This window comes from Anomaloglossus baeobatrachus, chromosome 10 (assembly GCF_048569485.1).
Source record: "Anomaloglossus baeobatrachus isolate aAnoBae1 chromosome 10, aAnoBae1.hap1, whole genome shotgun sequence".
Taxonomy (NCBI): Eukaryota; Metazoa; Chordata; class Amphibia; order Anura; family Aromobatidae; genus Anomaloglossus; species Anomaloglossus baeobatrachus.
This window is the reverse complement of record NC_134362.1, coordinates 12,897,416-12,914,055: the sequence shown is the minus strand read 5'-3', so window position 1 is coordinate 12,914,055 and position 16,640 is coordinate 12,897,416. Positions and strand designations below refer to the sequence as shown.

Below are 16,640 nucleotides of genomic sequence, written 5' to 3'. Positions count from 1 at the left end.
CAGGAACTCCCACAGATGTTTCCTACACGTGCCCCCAGCGAAAGAACGCTGGAAAATGGCCGAAGTAGGGTTATCAACCTGGGCAGATCCAGGTCCCCTCCTACCTTAGTGACCTCACAGGGAAGCACTGCCACTCCCCCTGCATGGATCAGAATTATCCAGCAAAGGGGATTTTGGCTATAACTTTGCCTGGGAGCGTCGTAGGCGGACGCCAATGCTCTCATTGTGACAGTTATGAATTTAGCTACAGAACGAGGGGACTCATGACCTGTCTGCCAGTTCCCCATTGGCTGATATCACGCCTGGGGCATTTCCCAATGTCCTGCTCCCATAAAAAGGGTGTGCCGGCATCGTCCACATGCGGAGACACCATTTTTATGGTTGCCATATTTATCGGAAATATGGCTTGCGAGATATGAACCATTTTTTACTGGAGTCGTTCTGTCTGGCTATTTCCATAGCCTTGCTAATGAGATACAACTCTTGTTACAGGGTGACGGCAGGGAGTCATCCTGTGTCCATTGTTCCCACACCACCTCATCTCCATATCACAGGACATGGCCATGGGATTTGTTGCTAAACCAGTTGTGTGAAGGAAAGGGGGGGTGACACCAGGAGAGGGCTTCCTGACATACTTGAATATCATGATTTATCGTCATATCTCCGGATTTACCTCACAGGTGGTCTCTCCTTTCCACCTTAACCAGGACATTTCATTGCCTTCCCTTTGTCCGGCCCCTGTTCATCGCTTTGAGAAAGCGTTGCATACTTTAGATCTGGCGCGGGCGCTCCGGATCTATGTGTCACGCACCGCCGCTCTTAGGCGGTGCACCTCTCTTTTTGTGCTGACCACTGGTCAGCGCAAGGGTCTCTCGGCTTCTAAACCGACCCTAGCTCGTTGGATTAGGTCGGCCATATCCGATGCCTACCAGAGTACTCAGGTGCCTCCCCCGCCGGGGATCAAGGCACACTCGACCAGAGCTGTCGGTGCCTCTTGGGCTTTCAGGCACCAGGCTACGGCTCAGCAGGTTTGTCAGGCTGCCACTTGGTCTAGTCTGCATACCTTTTCGAAGCACTACCAAGTGCATGCTCATGCTTCGGCAGATGCGAGCTTGGGCAGACGCATCCTTCAGGCGGCTGTCGCCCATTTGTGAAGTTAGGTTTTGCCTACTTCTCAGTTTTCTGTTTATTCCCACCCATGGACTGCTTTGAGACGTACCATGGTCTGGGTCTCCCATGGAAGGAACGATGAAGAAAAAGAGAATTTTGTTTACTTACCGTAAATTCTTTTTCTTATAGTTCCGACATGGGAGACCCAGCACCCTCCCTGTTGCCTGTTGGCAGGTTTCTTGTTCCGTGTGTTTTCACTGGCTGTTGTTGTAGACAGAGGTGCCGGTTGTTCCGGGTTTTGCTCTATCTCTACTTGTGGGTGGATGTCCTCCTTCAGCTTTTGCACTAAACTGGCTATATTTGGTTATTCAGGGGGTGAATATGCTAGGAGGGAGGAGCTACACTTTTTAGTGTAGTACTTTGTGTGTCCTCCGGAGGCAGAAGCAATACACCCATGGTCTGGGTCTCCCATGTCGGAACTATAAGAAAAAGAATTTACGGTAAGTAAACAAAATTCTCTTTTTTCTAATGCTTTTCGAGTAACTGCTCAGTTTGGCTCTTGGTGATTGCACCCTGCTGAGGAGGCACTGATTTTATTTTCTTGCCTAGTGTTAGCATCATACACCCATGGTCTCCTGTGTCCCCCAAGGAAGGATCTGAAAAATGGATTTTATGACGAGTATTCCAAATCCTCTTTTCCTTTAGTGCATTATATATTCTATTTATTTATTTTACTGGATCCAGATTTGTATTATTTAGCTCACAGTCAGTGCAAAGGATGTGGAGCTCAGTGTAAAGGGGGGGGGGAAAGTTTCTCCTAACTCTGTGACAATGTCTTGAGAAATTAAACTAAGCGTGTGCAACATTATTGGATGTCTCATTAAGACTAAAGTGTCCTGTCCTGACTGTATGTATCTGCATCTATGGGGGAAGGTGAGTGTCGGTAGTGTAGCTGTGAAGCAGAGCTGCACAAAGCCTTAAATTCTCAGCAGTTGAATAGCCTAAGCTCCAGCTACAGTCATGTCTGTCTACACTGTGATCCGTCTTGCATTAATTCTTAATTTTAATTTATATATTTTTCTTTGTCGCTCCATTGGGAGACCCAGACAATTGGGTGTATAGCTTCTGCCTCCGGAGGCCACACAAAGTATTACACTAAAAGTGTAAAGCCCCTCCCCTTCTGCCTATACACCCCCCGTGCATCACGGGCTCCTCAGTTTTTATGCTTTGTGCGAAGGAGGCTGACATCCACGCATAGCTCCACAGCTTAGTCAGCAGCAGCTGCTGACTAGGTCGGATGGAAGAAAAGAGGGCCCATAACAGGGCCCCCAGCATGCTCCCTTCTCACCCCACTCTGGTCGGCGGTGCTGTTAAGGTTGAGGTACCCATTGCGGGTACATAGGCAGGAGCCACATGCTGTTTTCCTTCCCCATCCCTTAATGGGCTCTGGGTGAAGTATGTCTCTGTGTCCCCGTGGGGACCGCGCATGGAGCGCTTGTGCCATATACACTGCAGCACTGCTGGGTGTGTTAGTGCGCCGGGGACTACCGCGCCGGCCGCGCTTATATGCCGGCCGCGCTTATAACTTTAGTCCCCGGCTTTTGCGGCCTAGTATCGCATATTACCGCCCCCAGGCCTGCCAGTCAGGGGAAGGGCGGGACGCTGCACAGGACGTCAGCGCTGAGGGCTGGAGCATACTTTGTATCCTCCTCCCCCCTCATTCAGCACAGTGGGGCTCCAGATTCCCGCACTTTCTAGGGCACGCCCACGGCCCCCTCCTCCTCACAGAACGCCGGCAGCCATTCCTGTCAGCACTTCTGACGCTGGAGAGGAGAGACAACACGGCTCTGGGAGGCCCAGGCAGGGAATCTGGTGATCACACAACCGCTTTGAGCGGTCGGTAAGCAGCACCTGTGGTGCTGGCCCCACTGAGTACCGAAGTGTGTATATATATATATATATAGGCTTATAGGCTATACATTTGCACTGTACGGTCGCTCTGTTGATTCTTGGCTATATACCCTCCTGGATTGTACTCAGAGGAGACAACAACATGTCGTCCGCAAAAAGCAAGGGTGCCAAAGCACAGGCTTACTTTGCAACCTGTACCTCATGTGCGGCTATACTACCGGCAGGTTCCACCGACCCTCATTGTGTGCAATGCTCGGCCCCTGTGGCACTTACTCAGCCGGAGCCTCTGCTACTGGTGGCCCAGGTGGAACCACCTGCTACCACTGTCCAGGTGACAGGGACGGAGTTTGCAGTATTTGCTGACAAACTGTCTGAGAGTATGGATAAATGGTCTGCTAGGATACTAGAAGCCTTACAGTCCAGACCGGTGACTCAGGCCCCGGGCACTGTTGAATCATTGACCCCAGGCCCCCCTCAATTGGAGCAGCAAAGTGCTCCTGGAGTGACCCATAGGTCCCAGGGTGAGGTCTCTGACACGGACCGCAGTCCCAGGCCGCCTAAGCGGGGTCGCTGGGAAATTCCCTCGACTTCATCACACTGCTCAGGGTCTCAGCAGGAGGACTCTCTGGAAGATGAAGCGGAGGTATCCGATCAGGATTCTGATCCTGAGGCCGCTCTCAACCTAGATACTCCTGATGGGGACGCCATAGTGAATGACCTTATAGCGACCATCAATCAGGTGTTGGATATTTCTCCACCAGCTCCTACAATTGAGGAGTCAGCTTCTCAGCAGGAGAAATTCCGTTTCAGGTCTCCCAAGCGTACATTGAGTATGTTTCTGGATCACTCTGACTTCAGGGAGGCAGTCCAGAAACACCGAGCTTGTCCAGATAAGCGTTTTTCCAAGCGCCTTAAGGATACACGTTATCCCTTCCCCCCCGAGGTTGTTAAGGGCTGGACTCAGTGTCCTAAGGTGGATCCTCCTGTCTCCAGACTGGCGGCTAGATCCATAGTTGCAGTGGAAGATGGGGCTTCACTCAAAGATGCCACTGACAGACAGATGGAGCTCTGGTTGAAATCCATCTATGAAGCTATCGGCGCGTCTTTTGCTCCAGCATTCGCAGCCGTATGGGCACTCCAAGCTATCTCAGCTTGTCATGCGCAGATTAATGCAGTCACACGTACATCTGCTCCGCAAGTGGTGTCCTTAACCTCTCAGGCGTCGGCGTTTGCGTCCTACGCCATTAATGCTGTCCTGGACTCTGCGAGCCGTACGGCGGTAGCATCCGCCAATTCGGTGGTAGTCCGCAGGGCCATGTGGCTACGTGAATGGAAGGCAGACTCTGCTTCCAAAAAGTTCTTAACCGGTTTGCCATTTTCTGGCGACCGCCTGTTTGGTGAGCGATTGGATGAAATCATTAAACAATCCAAGGGAAAGGACTCATCCTTACCCCAGTCCAAACCTAACAGACCTCAACAACGGAAGGTACAATCGAGCTTTCGGTCCGCGGGCAGGTCTCAGTTCTCCTCGTCCAAAAGGCCTCAGAAGGATCAGAGGAACTCCGATTCATGGCGGTCTAAGTCACGTCCTAAAAAGACCGCCGGAGGAACCGCTCCCAAAGCGGCCTCCTCATGACTTTCGGCCTCCGCACACCGCATCCTCGGTCGGTGGCAGGCTCTCCCGCTTTTGCGACACCTGGCTGCCACAGGTAAAAGACCGATGGGTGAGAGACATTCTATCCCACGGTTACAGGATAGAGTTCAGCTCTCGTCCTCCGACTCGATTTTTCAGAACATCTCCGCCCCCCCGAGAGAGCCGATGCTCTTCTTCAGGCGGTGTGCACTCTGAAGGCAGAAGGAGTGGTGATCCCTGTTCCTCTTCAGCAACAGGGTCACGGTTTTTACTCCAACCTGTTTGTGGTGCCGAAAAAGGACGGATCTTTCCGTCCTGTTCTGGACCTAAAACTGCTCAACAAACACGTAAAAACCAGGCGGTTCCGGATGGAATCGCTCCGCTCAGTCATCGCCTCAATGTCCCAAGGAGATTTCCTAGCATCAATCGACATCAAAGATTCTTATCTCCACGTACCGATTGCTCCAGAGCATCAGCGCTTCCTGCGCTTCGCCATAGGGGACGAACACCTTCAGTTCGTGGCACTGCCGTTCGGCCTGGCGACAGCCCCACGGGTCTTCACCAAGGTCATGGCAACAGTGGTAGCAGCCCTACACTCTCAGGGACACTCGGTGATCCCTTACTTAGACGATCTGCTTGTCAAGGCACCCTCTCAAGTGGCATGCCAGCACAGCCTCAACATTGCTCTGGAGACTCTCCAGAGTTTCGGGTGGATCATCAATTTTCCAAAGTCAAATCTGACACCGGCCCAATCACTGACATATCTTGGCATGGAGTTTCATACTCTCTCAGCGGTAGTGAAGCTTCCGCTGGACAAACAGCGTTCACTACAGACAGGGGTGCAATCTCTCCTTCAAGGCCAGTCACACCCCTTGAGGCGCCTCATGCACTTCCTAGGGAAGATGGTAGCAGCAATGGAGGCAGTTCCTTTTGCGCAGTTTCATCTGCGTCCTCTTCAATGGGACATTCTCCGCAAATGGGACAGGAAGTCGACGTCCCTCGACAGGAACGTCTCCCTTTCTCAGGCAGCCAAGGCTTCCCTTCAGTGGTGGCTTCTCCCCACTTCTCTGTCGAAGGGGAAATCCTTCCTTCCCCCGTCATGGGCTGTGGTCACGACGGACGCGAGCCTGTCAGGGTGGGGAGCGGTCTTTCTCCACCACAGGGCTCAGGGAACCTGGACTCAGACAGAGTCCTCCCTTCAGATCAATGTTCTGGAGATAAGGGCAGTGTATCTTGCCCTAAAGGCGTTCCAGCCGTGGCTGGAAGGCAAGCAGATCCGAATTCAGTCTGACAACTCCACAGCGGTGGCATACATCAACCACCAGGGAGGAACACGCAGTCGGCAAGCCTTCCAGGAAGTCCGGCGGATTCTGCTGTGGGTGGAAGCCACAGCCTCCACCATATCCGCAGTTCACATCCCGGGCGTAGAAAACTGGGAAGCAGACTTTCTCAGTCGCCAGGGCATGGACGCAGGGGAATGGTCCCTTCACCCGGACGTGTTTCAGGAGATCTGTTGCCGCTGGGGGATGCCGGACGTCGACCTAATGGCGTGACGGCACAACAACAAGGTCCCGACATTCATGGCACGGTCTCAAGATCACAGAGCTCTGGCGGCAGACGCCTTAGTTCAGGATTGGTCGCAGTTTCAACTCCCTTATGTGTTTCCTCCGCTGGCACTGTTGCCCAGAGTGTTACGCAAGATCAGGGCCGACTGCCGCCGCGTCATCCTCGTCGCTCCAGACTGGCCAAGGAGGTCGTGGTACCCAGATCTGTGGCATCTCACGGTGGGTCAACCGTGGGCACTACCAGACCGACCAGACTTGCTGTCTCAAGGGCCGTTTTTCCATCTGAATTCTGCGGCCCTCAACCTGACTGTGTGGCCATTGAGTCCTGGATCCTAGCGTCTTCAGGGTTATCTCAAGAGGTCATTGCCACTATGAGACAGGCTAGGAAACCAACGTCCGCCAAGATCTACCACAGGACGTGGAGGATATTCCTATCTTGGTGCTCTGATCAGGGTTTTTCTCCCTGGCCATTTGCCTTGCCCACTTTTCTTTCCTTCCTTCAATCCGGATTGGAAAAGGGGTTGTCGCTCGGCTCTCTTAAGGGACAAGTCTCAGCGCTCTCTGTGTTTTTCCAGAAGCGCCTAGCCAGACTTCCACAGGTACGCACGTTCCTGCAGGGGGTTTGTCACATCGTTCCTCCTTACAAGCGGCCGTTAGAACCCTGGGATCTGAACAGGGTGCTGATGGCTCTTCAGAAACCACCTTTCGAGCCAATGAAGGATATTTCTCTCTCACGCCTTTCACAGAAAGTGGCCTTCCTAGTAGCAGTCACATCACTTCGGAGAGTGTCTGAGCTAGCAGCGCTGTCATGCAAAGCCCCTTTCCTGGTTTTTCACCAGGACAAGGTGGTTCTGCGTCCGTTTCCGGAATTTCTCCCTAAGGTGGTATCCCCCTTTCATCTCAATCAGGATATCTCCTTACCTTCTTTTTGTCCTCATCCAGTTCACCAATGTGAAAAGGATTTGCACTTGTTAGATCTGGTGAGAGCACTCAGACTCTACATTTCTCGTACGGCGCCCCTGCGCCGCTCGGATGCACTCTTTGTCCTTGTCGCTGGCCAGCGTAAAGGGTCACAAGCTTCCAAATCAACCCTGGCTCGGTGGATCAAGGAACCAATTCTCGAAGCTTACCGATCTTCTGGGCTTCCGGTTCCCTCAGGGCTGAAAGCCCATTCTACCAGAGCCGTGGGTGCGTCCTGGGCTTTGCGGCACCAGGCTACGGCTCAGCAGGTGTGTCAGGCGGCTACCTGGTCGAGCCTGCACACTTTCACGAAACACTATCAGGTGCATACCTATGCTTCGGCAGATGCCAGTCTAGGTAGGCGAGTCCTTCAGGCGGCAGTTGCCCACCTGTAGGAAAGGGCCGTTTTACGGCTCTATTACGAGGTATTATTTTACCCACCCAGGGACTGCTTTTGGACGTCCCAATTGTCTGGGTCTCCCAATGGAGCGACAAAGAAGAAGGGAATTTTGTTTACTTACCGTAAATTCCTTTTCTTCTAGCTCCAATTGGGAGACCCAGCGCCCGCCCCTGTTTTTTTGTGTACACATGTTGTTCATGTTGAATGGTTTCAGTTCTCCGAAATTCCTTCGGATTGAATTTACTTTAAACCAATTTATAATTTTTCCTCCTTCTTGCTTTTGCACCAAAACTGAGGAGCCCGTGGGAGCACGGGGGGTGTATAGGCAGAAGGGGAGGGGCTTTACACTTTTAGTGTAATACTTTGTGCGGCCTCCGGAGGCAGTAGCTATACACCCAATTGTCTGGGTCTCCCAATTGGAGCTAGAAGAAAAGGAATTTACGGTAAGTAAACAAAATTCCCTTCTTTTTTCTCTCGGTGTCGCAGATGTGACCCGGACATCAAGGTCTCCTATACTGTATATAATCGGCTGTCACTACTACTGAAGTCCTTACTCGCTGTCACTCGTGTGACCCCGGCTTACAGGCTGTCCAGGAAGCAAGGACATGAATATGTCATTCTCTACAGGTCAGTGCTGCCGATGCTGCGGTTTAGATTACTAGATGTATTATTATTATAATATATATATTTGTATAACTCTATGTGTGTGTGTGTATATATATATATATAGAGATATATATTGTATGTATGCATGGGTATATATATATGTGTGTGTGTATGTGTGTATATATATATATATATATATATATATATATATAATATAATATATAAATTTTCGATTTTGTTTATTTTTCTAATGCTTGAAACTATATTCTTAGGGGGAACTTGTCAGGATGATTCTACTACTTTTAAACTCGTGGTTTATTATAGGCCTTAGTGCAAAATTTAAAAAATGAATCCTACCTTGTAGTAATATATAGTGTGGCAGAACTGAGAAATCGAGCTTTGAAGCCACATGCAAATTAGCCTGGAAATACACTGGGGGTGTGTCCATGTACAGAGTGGATCCCGCCCCCACTGCACATCCAGGCTCATGTGAATGTGGCTCCATATTTCAGCGCTGGCGTATAACATTACTACCAAACTGGGATTGTCTTCAGTGTTGCTCCAGGACATAAGGTAGAGGGGTAAAATCATTGTGACCGGGTTCCCTTTAATTCTTCAGAACTAAAAAAAAAAACCCATTAATTTTGCCGTTATTTTGCATTCTTGCAGTTTTCTGTATGTGATGTAATCTTCTCTATTCACATACAAAGCTGCGTTTCCCCTCCTGCTCCTCCCGGCTGTCACACGTGACGCAACCGTCTAACTCCAATAGGAAATCTAATGCTCAGTGGCCTGAACGTCAGACTGACACATTGTAACAAAATGCTGCAGAGACTCACAACCGCAGCTCGCGGAGCATTGCCGACGCTTCTCAGCTGATTAGAATGCACTGCCGTCTTCTTATATTTCAAGTGTGCAATATATAAATATATATATTTTTTTATTCTTTTAGGATCTATTTTGGAGACGTCCAGCTCTTAGGACTGAAAGAAGGTAAGCTCTCCTGTGCTGCGTAGCTGTGGCCAGCGCTGACCCCCGCAGATGGGATCAGCCGTTCTGTCTGCCTCTTGTGCGGGTCTTTTTCATTCAAAGTGAAGCCAAGTCACAATATAGACAAATCTGAGATTCTGGGGCAGATTCAGTATTCTTGTCCTGAATTGGACCAAGCGCCCAATGTATCACATGTGCTGATACTATATGACACACATCACCTCCTTATGCCGCCTCTTTCAGTTTCTGTCCGGCACGTGACGTGACTGGCGCTGTATGTAGAGGGGGCTGGCTGACTGCTCACGTGGGACTCAGCAGAACCTCTTTTGGTTTCTGTCCGGCATGTGATGTGACTGGCGCTGTATGTAGAGGGGGCTGGCTGACTGCTCACGTGGGACTCAGCAGAACCTCTTTTGGTTTCTGTCCGGCACTTGACGTGACTGGCGCTGTATGTAGAGGGGGCTGGCTAACTGCTCACGTGGGTCTCGGCAGAACCTCTTTTGGTTTCTGTCCGGCACTTGACGTGACTGGCGCTGTATGTAGAGGGGGCTGGCTGACTGCTCACTTGGGTCTCGGCAGAACCTCTGTTGGTTTCTGTCCGGCATGTGACGTGACTGGCGCTGTATGTAGAGGGGGCTGGCTGACTGCTCACGTGGGTCTCGGCAGAACCTCTTTTGGTTTCTGTCCGGCATGTGATGTGACTGGCGCTGTATGTAGAGGGGGCTGGCTGACTGCTCACGTGGGTCTCGGCAGAACCTCTTTTGGTTTCTGTCCGGCATGTGATGTGACTGGCGCTGTATGTAGAGGGGGCTGGCTGACTGCTCACGTGGGTCTCGGCAGAACCTCTTTTGGTTTCTGTCCGGCATGTGATGTGACTGGCGCTGTATGTAGAGGGGGCTGGCTGACTGCTCACTTGGGTCTCGGCAGAACCTCTTTTGGTTTCTGTCCTGCATGTGACATGACTGGCGCTGTATGTAGAGGGGGCTGGCTGACTGCTCACTTGGGCCTAAGCAGAACCTCTGTTGGTTTCTGTCTGGCACGTGACGTGACTGGCGCTGTATGTAGAGGGGGCTGGCTGACTGCTCACGTGGGACTCAGCAGAACCTCTTTCGGTTTCTGTCCGGCATGTGATGTGACTGGTGCTGTATGTAGAGGGAGCTGGCTGACTGCTCACGTGGGTCTCGGCAGAACCTCTTTCGGTTTCTGTCCGGCACGTGACGTGACTGGCGCTGTATGTAGAGGGGGCTGGCTGACTGCTCACGTGGGACTCAGCAGAACCTCTTTTGGTTTCTGTCCGGCATGTGATGTGACTGGCGCTGTATGTAGAGGGGGCTGGCTGACTGCTCACGTGGGTCTCGGCAGAACCTCTTTTGGTTTCTGTCCGGCATGTGACGTGACTGGCGCTGTATGTAGAGGGGGCTGGCTGACTGCTCACTTGGGTCTCGGCAGAACCTCTTTTGGTTTCTGTCCTGCATGTGACATGACTGGCGCTGTATGTAGAGGGGGCTGGCTGACTGCTCACTTGGGCCTCAGCAGAACCTGTTTTGGTTTCTGTCCGGCACGTGACGTGACTGGCGCTGTATGTAGAGGGGGCTGGCTGACTGCTCACTTGGGTCTCGGCAGAACCTCTTTTGGTTTCTGTCCTGCATGTGACATGACTGGCGCTGTATGTAGAGGGGGCTGGCTGACTGCTCACTTGGGCCTCAGCAGAACCTGTTTTGGTTTCTGTCCGGCACGTGACGTGACTGGCGCTGTATGTAGAGGGGGCTGGCTGACTGCTCACTTGGGTCTCGGCAGACCCTCTTTTGGTTTCTGTCCGGCATGTGACGTGACTGGCGCTGTATGTAGAGGGGGCTGGCTGACTGCTCACTTGGGTCTCGGCAGAACCTCTTTTGGTTTCTGTCCGGCACGTGATGTGACTAGCGCTGTATGTAGAGGGGGCTGGCTGACTGCTCACTTGGATAGCTCAGCCAGCCCCTTCTATGTCAGTACTTAGGCCGGTTTCACACATCCGGCTTTTTGCCGGTTTGCGGATCTGGCGCACGCCAGTACAGTGTGATGCAGTACAATGCAGCCCTGTAACTTCCGCATCACATGCTGCGGTCACATGACAGCATGTGACCGCAGCTTGTTGCGCTGACACTGTACTATATACACTGTACTGGCGTGCGCCGGATCCGCCAAACCGGTGAAAAGCCGGATGTGTGAAACCGGCCTTAGGATTTGGCTGTGATTCTCCAGGTGTGTAATTGCAGCCGGTTCTGTATGCCTTTTCTTTTTCGCTCCTAATTGGGAGACCCAGACAATTGGGTGTATAGCTACTGCCTCCGGAGGCCGCACAAAGTACTACACTTAAAAGTGTAAGGCCCCTCCCCTTCTGGCTATACACCCCCCCGTGGGAGCACGGGTCCCTCAGTTTTTGCTTTGTGCGAAGGAGGTCAGACACGCACGCATAGCTCCACTATTTAGTCAGCAGCAGCTGCTGACTATGTCAGATGGAAGAAAAGAGGGCCCATACAGGGCCCCCAGCATGCTCCCTTCTCACCCCACTTTCTGTCGGTGGTGCTTGTTAAGGTTGAGGTATCCATTGCGGGTACGGAGGCTGGAGCCCACATGCTGATTCCTTCCCCATCCCCATTAGGGCTCTGGGCGAAGTGGGATTTTACCGGTCTCCAGGCACTGAGACCGTGCTCCATCCGCAGCCCCTGGAGAAGCCGCTGGATATGGAGCTGAGTATCGTCAGGGACATGGCCCTGCTCCGTCAAGGTACTCTGTGTCCCCGTGCATACGCGCGCACACCGCAGCATTGCTGGGTGTGTTAGTGCGCCGGGGACAACAGCGCTGCTGCGCTTGTGCCATTTCTTCACTTCAGCTTAGCTGAGTGGGTAAACTCAGGGAGAACGGTCGCGCCGGCCGCTGGGACTGCGACGCGGCTGGGACTTGTGGTGCGCCGGGGACTTCCGCGCTGGCCGTGCATATATCACGGCCGCGCTTATTACTACAGTCCCCGGCTTTTGCGGCCTAGTTCGTTCGTTCCCGCCTCCGCACCTGCCAGTCAGGAGGAGGGCGGGACGCTGTACAGAGCATCAGCGCTGAGGGCTGGAGTCGTTTTTACATACTCCAGCCCTCACACCAGGCACAGTAGGACGCAGTTTCCCGCTCTTTGTTTGTGGCACGCCCACGGTCCGCCCCTCTTCACAGAACGCCGGCAGCCATTCCTGCCTGCACGCTGAGCTGCAGAGGGGAGACGGGGAGACCCAGACACGGGATTCTACGGCCTCATACCCGCTGTTCAGCGGGCGGTAAGCAGCCCTCAAGGGCTCACCCCCACTTGTGCCGTTTGTATACTGAGTATTTTGTGTTTGCAAATACTTTGTGCTGTACGGTCGCTGGTGATTCTCGGCTATATACCCTCCTAGATTACAAGGAGGCAACAGCATGTCGTCCGCAAAACGCAAGGGTGCCAAGGCACAGACATTATATGCTGCCTGTACCGCAGGTGGGGCTGCTCTATGTCCAGGTGACAGGAACGGAGTTTGCAGCTTTTGCTGACAGATTGTCTATGACCATGTCAAAGATTCTTGAAACATTGCAGTCTAGACCAGTAACTCAGACCATGGACACTGTGGCATCATTGCTCCCTGGTCCCCCTCAGCTGGAACACTTCCAAGCTCCGGGGGTGTCACATGCACCCCAGGGTGACGATTCTGACTCGGACGACAGTCCCAGACAACCTAAGCGGGCTCGTTATGAGGGGCCCTCAACTTCGTCTCACTGGTCAGGATCCCAGCGGGACGAATCTATGGGTGATGAGGCGGATGTAACTGATCAAGATTCTGATCCTGGGTCCGCTCTCAATCTGGATACACCGGATGGTGACGCCATAGTGAATGATCTTATAGCGTCCATCAATAGGATGTTAGATATTTCTCCGCCAGCTCCTACTGAGGAGGAGGCAGCTTCACAGCAGGAGAAATTCCATTTCAGATATCCCAAGCGTAAATTAAGCACTTTTCTGGACCACGCTGACTTTAGAGATGCAATCCAGAAACACCACGCTTATCCTGAGAAGCGGTTTTCTAAACGGCTTAAAGATACACGCTATCCTTTTCCCCCTGACGTGGTCAAGGGTTGGACCCAGTGTCCCAAGGTGGACCCTCCAATCTCCAGGCTTGCAGCTAGATCCTTAGTTGCAGTAGAAGATGGAGCGGCACTTAAAGATGCCACTGACAGGCAGATGGAGCTCTGGCTGAAATCCATCTATGAAGCTATTGGAGCGTCGTTGGTGCCAGCTTTCGCAGCCGTATGGGCACTCCAAGCTATTTCAGCTGGGCTTATACAAGTCGACTCGGTCACACGTACATCTGCCCCGCAGGTGGCACCATTGACCTCTCAAATGTCTGCATTCGCGTCTTACGCGATTAATGCTGTCCTGGACTCTACGAGCCGTACGGCGGTGGCGTCAGCCAACTCCGTGGTTTTGCGCAGAGCCCTGTGGTTGAGAGAATGGAAAGCAGATTCTGCTTCCAAGAAGTGCTTAACCAGTTTGCCCTTTTCTCGTGACCGATTGTTTGGGGAGCGTTTGGATGAAATCATTAAACACTCCAAGGGTAAGGACTCATCCTTACCTCAACACAGACAAAACAAGCCCCAACAAAGGAGGGGTCAGTCTGGTTTTCGGTCCTTTCGAGGTTCAGGCAGGTCCCAATTCTCCTCGTCCAAGAGGACTCAAAAGGATCAGAGAGGCTCAGATTCTTGGCGGACGCAGTCACGCCCAAAAAAGACAGCAGGAAGAACCGTTACCAAGACGGCTTCCTCATGACTTTCAGCCTCCTCTCTCCGCATCCTCGGTCGGTGGCAGGCTCTCCCGCTTTGGCGGCATTTGGCTGTCACAGGTCAAAGACCGTTGGGTGAGGGACATTCTGTCTCACGGGTACAGGATAGAGTTCAGCTCTCGTCCTCCAACTCGTTTCTTCAGAACTTCCCCACCGCCCGACCGAGCCGATGCTCTGCTGCAGGCGGTGGCCGCTCTAAAGGCGGAAGGAGTGGTGACTTCCGTTCCTCTTCAGGAACAAGGTCACGGTTTTTACTCCAATCTGTTTGTGGTGCCAAAGAAGGACGGGTCCTTTCGGCCCGTCCTGGATCTAAAGTTGCTCAACAAACACGTAAAAACCAGGAGGTTCCGGATGGAATCTCTCCGCTCCGTTATCGCCTCAATGTCTCAAGGAGATTTCCTGGCATCAATAGACATCAAGGATGCTTATCTTCACGTGCCGATTGCGCCAGAGCATCAGCGTTTTCTACGCTTCGTTATAGAAAGCGAACACCTGCAGTTCGTAGCGTTACCTTTCGGGCTGGCAACAGCCCCTCGGGTCTTCACCAAGGTCATGGCAGCAGTAGTAGCTGTCCTGCACTCGCAGGGTCACTCCGTGATCCCGTATTTGGACGATCTACTTATAAAGGCACCCTCTCAAGAGGCATGCCAACACAGTCTGAACGTGGCACTGAAGACTCTCCAGAGTTTCGGGTGGATTATCAACTTTTCAAAGTCAAATCTAACCCCGACCCAATCACTAACATATCTTGGCATGGAGTTTCATACTCTCTCAGCGATAGTGAAGCTTCCACTGGACAAGCAGCGGTCACTACAGACAGGGGTGCAATCTCTCCTGCAGAACCAGTCCCACTCCTTGAGGCGCCTCATGCATTTCCTAGGGAAGATGGTGGCAGCAATGGAAGCAGTCCCTTTCGCGCAGTTTCATCTGCGCCCTCTACAATGGGACATTCTCCGCCAATGGGACGGGAAGTCGACGTCCCTCGACAGGGATGTCTCCCTCTCTCAGGCAACCAAGGACTCTCTCCGATGGTGGCTTCTTCCCACCTCATTGTCAAAAGGAAAGTCGTTCCTACCCCCATCCTGGGCGGTGGTCACGACAGATGCGAGCCTATCAGGGTGGGGAGCAGTGTTTCTTCACCACAGGGCTCAGGGTACGTGGACTCAGAGAGAGTCCACCCTTCAGATCAATGTTCTGGAAATCAGAGCAGTCTATCTTGCTCGGCGAGCCTTCCAACAGTGGCTGGAGGGCAAGCAGATCCGGATTCAGTCGGACAATTCCACAGCGGTGGCGTACATCAAACACCAAGGGGGAACACGCAGTCGACAAGCCTTTCAAGAAGTCCGGCGGATTCTGACGTGGGTGGAAAACACAGCATCCACCATATCCGCAGTTCACATCCCAGGCGTGGAAAACTGGGAAGCAGACTTTCTCAGTCGCCAGGGCATGGACGCAGGGGAATGGTCCCTTCACCCGGACGTGTTTCAGGAGATCTGTCGCCGCTGGGGGATGCCGGACGTCGACCTGATGGCGTCACGGCACAACAACAAGGTCCCGGTTTTCATGGCACGGTCTCACGATCACCGAGCTCTGGCGGCAGACGCCTTAGTTCAGGATTGGTCGCAGTTCCGACTACCTTATGTGTTCCCACCTCTGGCATTGTTGCCCAGAGTGATCCGCAAAATCAGGTCCGACTGCCGTTGCGCCATTCTCGTCGCTCCAGACTGGCCAAGGAGGTCGTGGTACCCGGATCTGTGGCATCTCACGGTAGGACAACCGTGGGCGCTACCAGGCCGTCCAGACTTGCTGTCTCAAGGGCCGTTTTTCCATCTGAATTCTGCGGCCCTGAACCTGACTGTGTGGCCATTGAGTCCTGGATCCTAGGGACCTCAGGTTTATCTCATGATGTTGTTGCCACCATGAGACAGGCTAGGAAACCATCCTCCGCCAAGATCTACCACAGAACGTGGAAGATATTCTTATCTTGGTGCTCTGCTCAGGGAGTTTCTCCCTGGCCATTTGCATTGCCTATTTTTCTTTCTTTCCTGCAGTCTGGGTTGGAAAAAGGTTTGTCGCTTAGCTCCCTTAAAGGACAAGTCTCTGCGCTATCCGTATTCTTTCAGAAGCGCCTGGCGCGACTTCCTAAGGTACGCACGTTCCTGCAAGGGGTTTGTCATATCATTCCCCCTTACAAGCGGCCATTGGAACCCTGGGATCTGAACAAGGTTCTAATTGCTCTCCAGAAGCCACCTTTCGAGCCTATGAAGGAGATTTCCTTTTCTCGGCTTTCACAGAAAGTGGCTTTTCTGGTGGCGGTCACGTCTCTTCGGAGAGTGTCAGAGCTGGCGGCGTTATCTTGCAAATCTCCCTTCCTGGTGTTTCACCAAGACAAGGTAGTACTGCGTCCAATTCCAGAGTTTCTTCCCAAGGTGGTATCTTCCTTTCATCTCAATCAGGATATCACTTTACCATCTTTGTGTCCGCATCCAGTTCACCAATTTGAAAAGGGTTTACATCTGTTGGACCTGGTGAGAGCACTCAGGATCTACATTTCCCGCACGGCGTCTCTGCGCCGTTCGGATGCACTCTTTATCCTGGTCGCTGGTCAGCATAAAGGGTCGCAAGCTTCC

At 52.5% G+C, this 16,640-nt stretch overlaps 1 protein-coding gene across 7 annotated transcripts in view; it reads left to right on the top strand.

Moving 5' to 3' along the window:
* Positions 1 to 16,640, top strand: part of ATG13 (autophagy related 13) — a 93,237-nt gene that overhangs the window by 51,664 nt on the left and 24,933 nt on the right. For all 7 annotated transcript variants that reach the window (XM_075325515.1, XM_075325520.1, XM_075325518.1 and 4 more), the window contains exons 6-7: positions 8,066 to 8,206; positions 9,138 to 9,178. In XM_075325515.1, the coding sequence (XP_075181630.1) occupies positions 8,066 to 8,206; positions 9,138 to 9,178 (182 nt within the window). The remainder of the gene's footprint in view (positions 1 to 8,065; positions 8,207 to 9,137; positions 9,179 to 16,640) is intronic.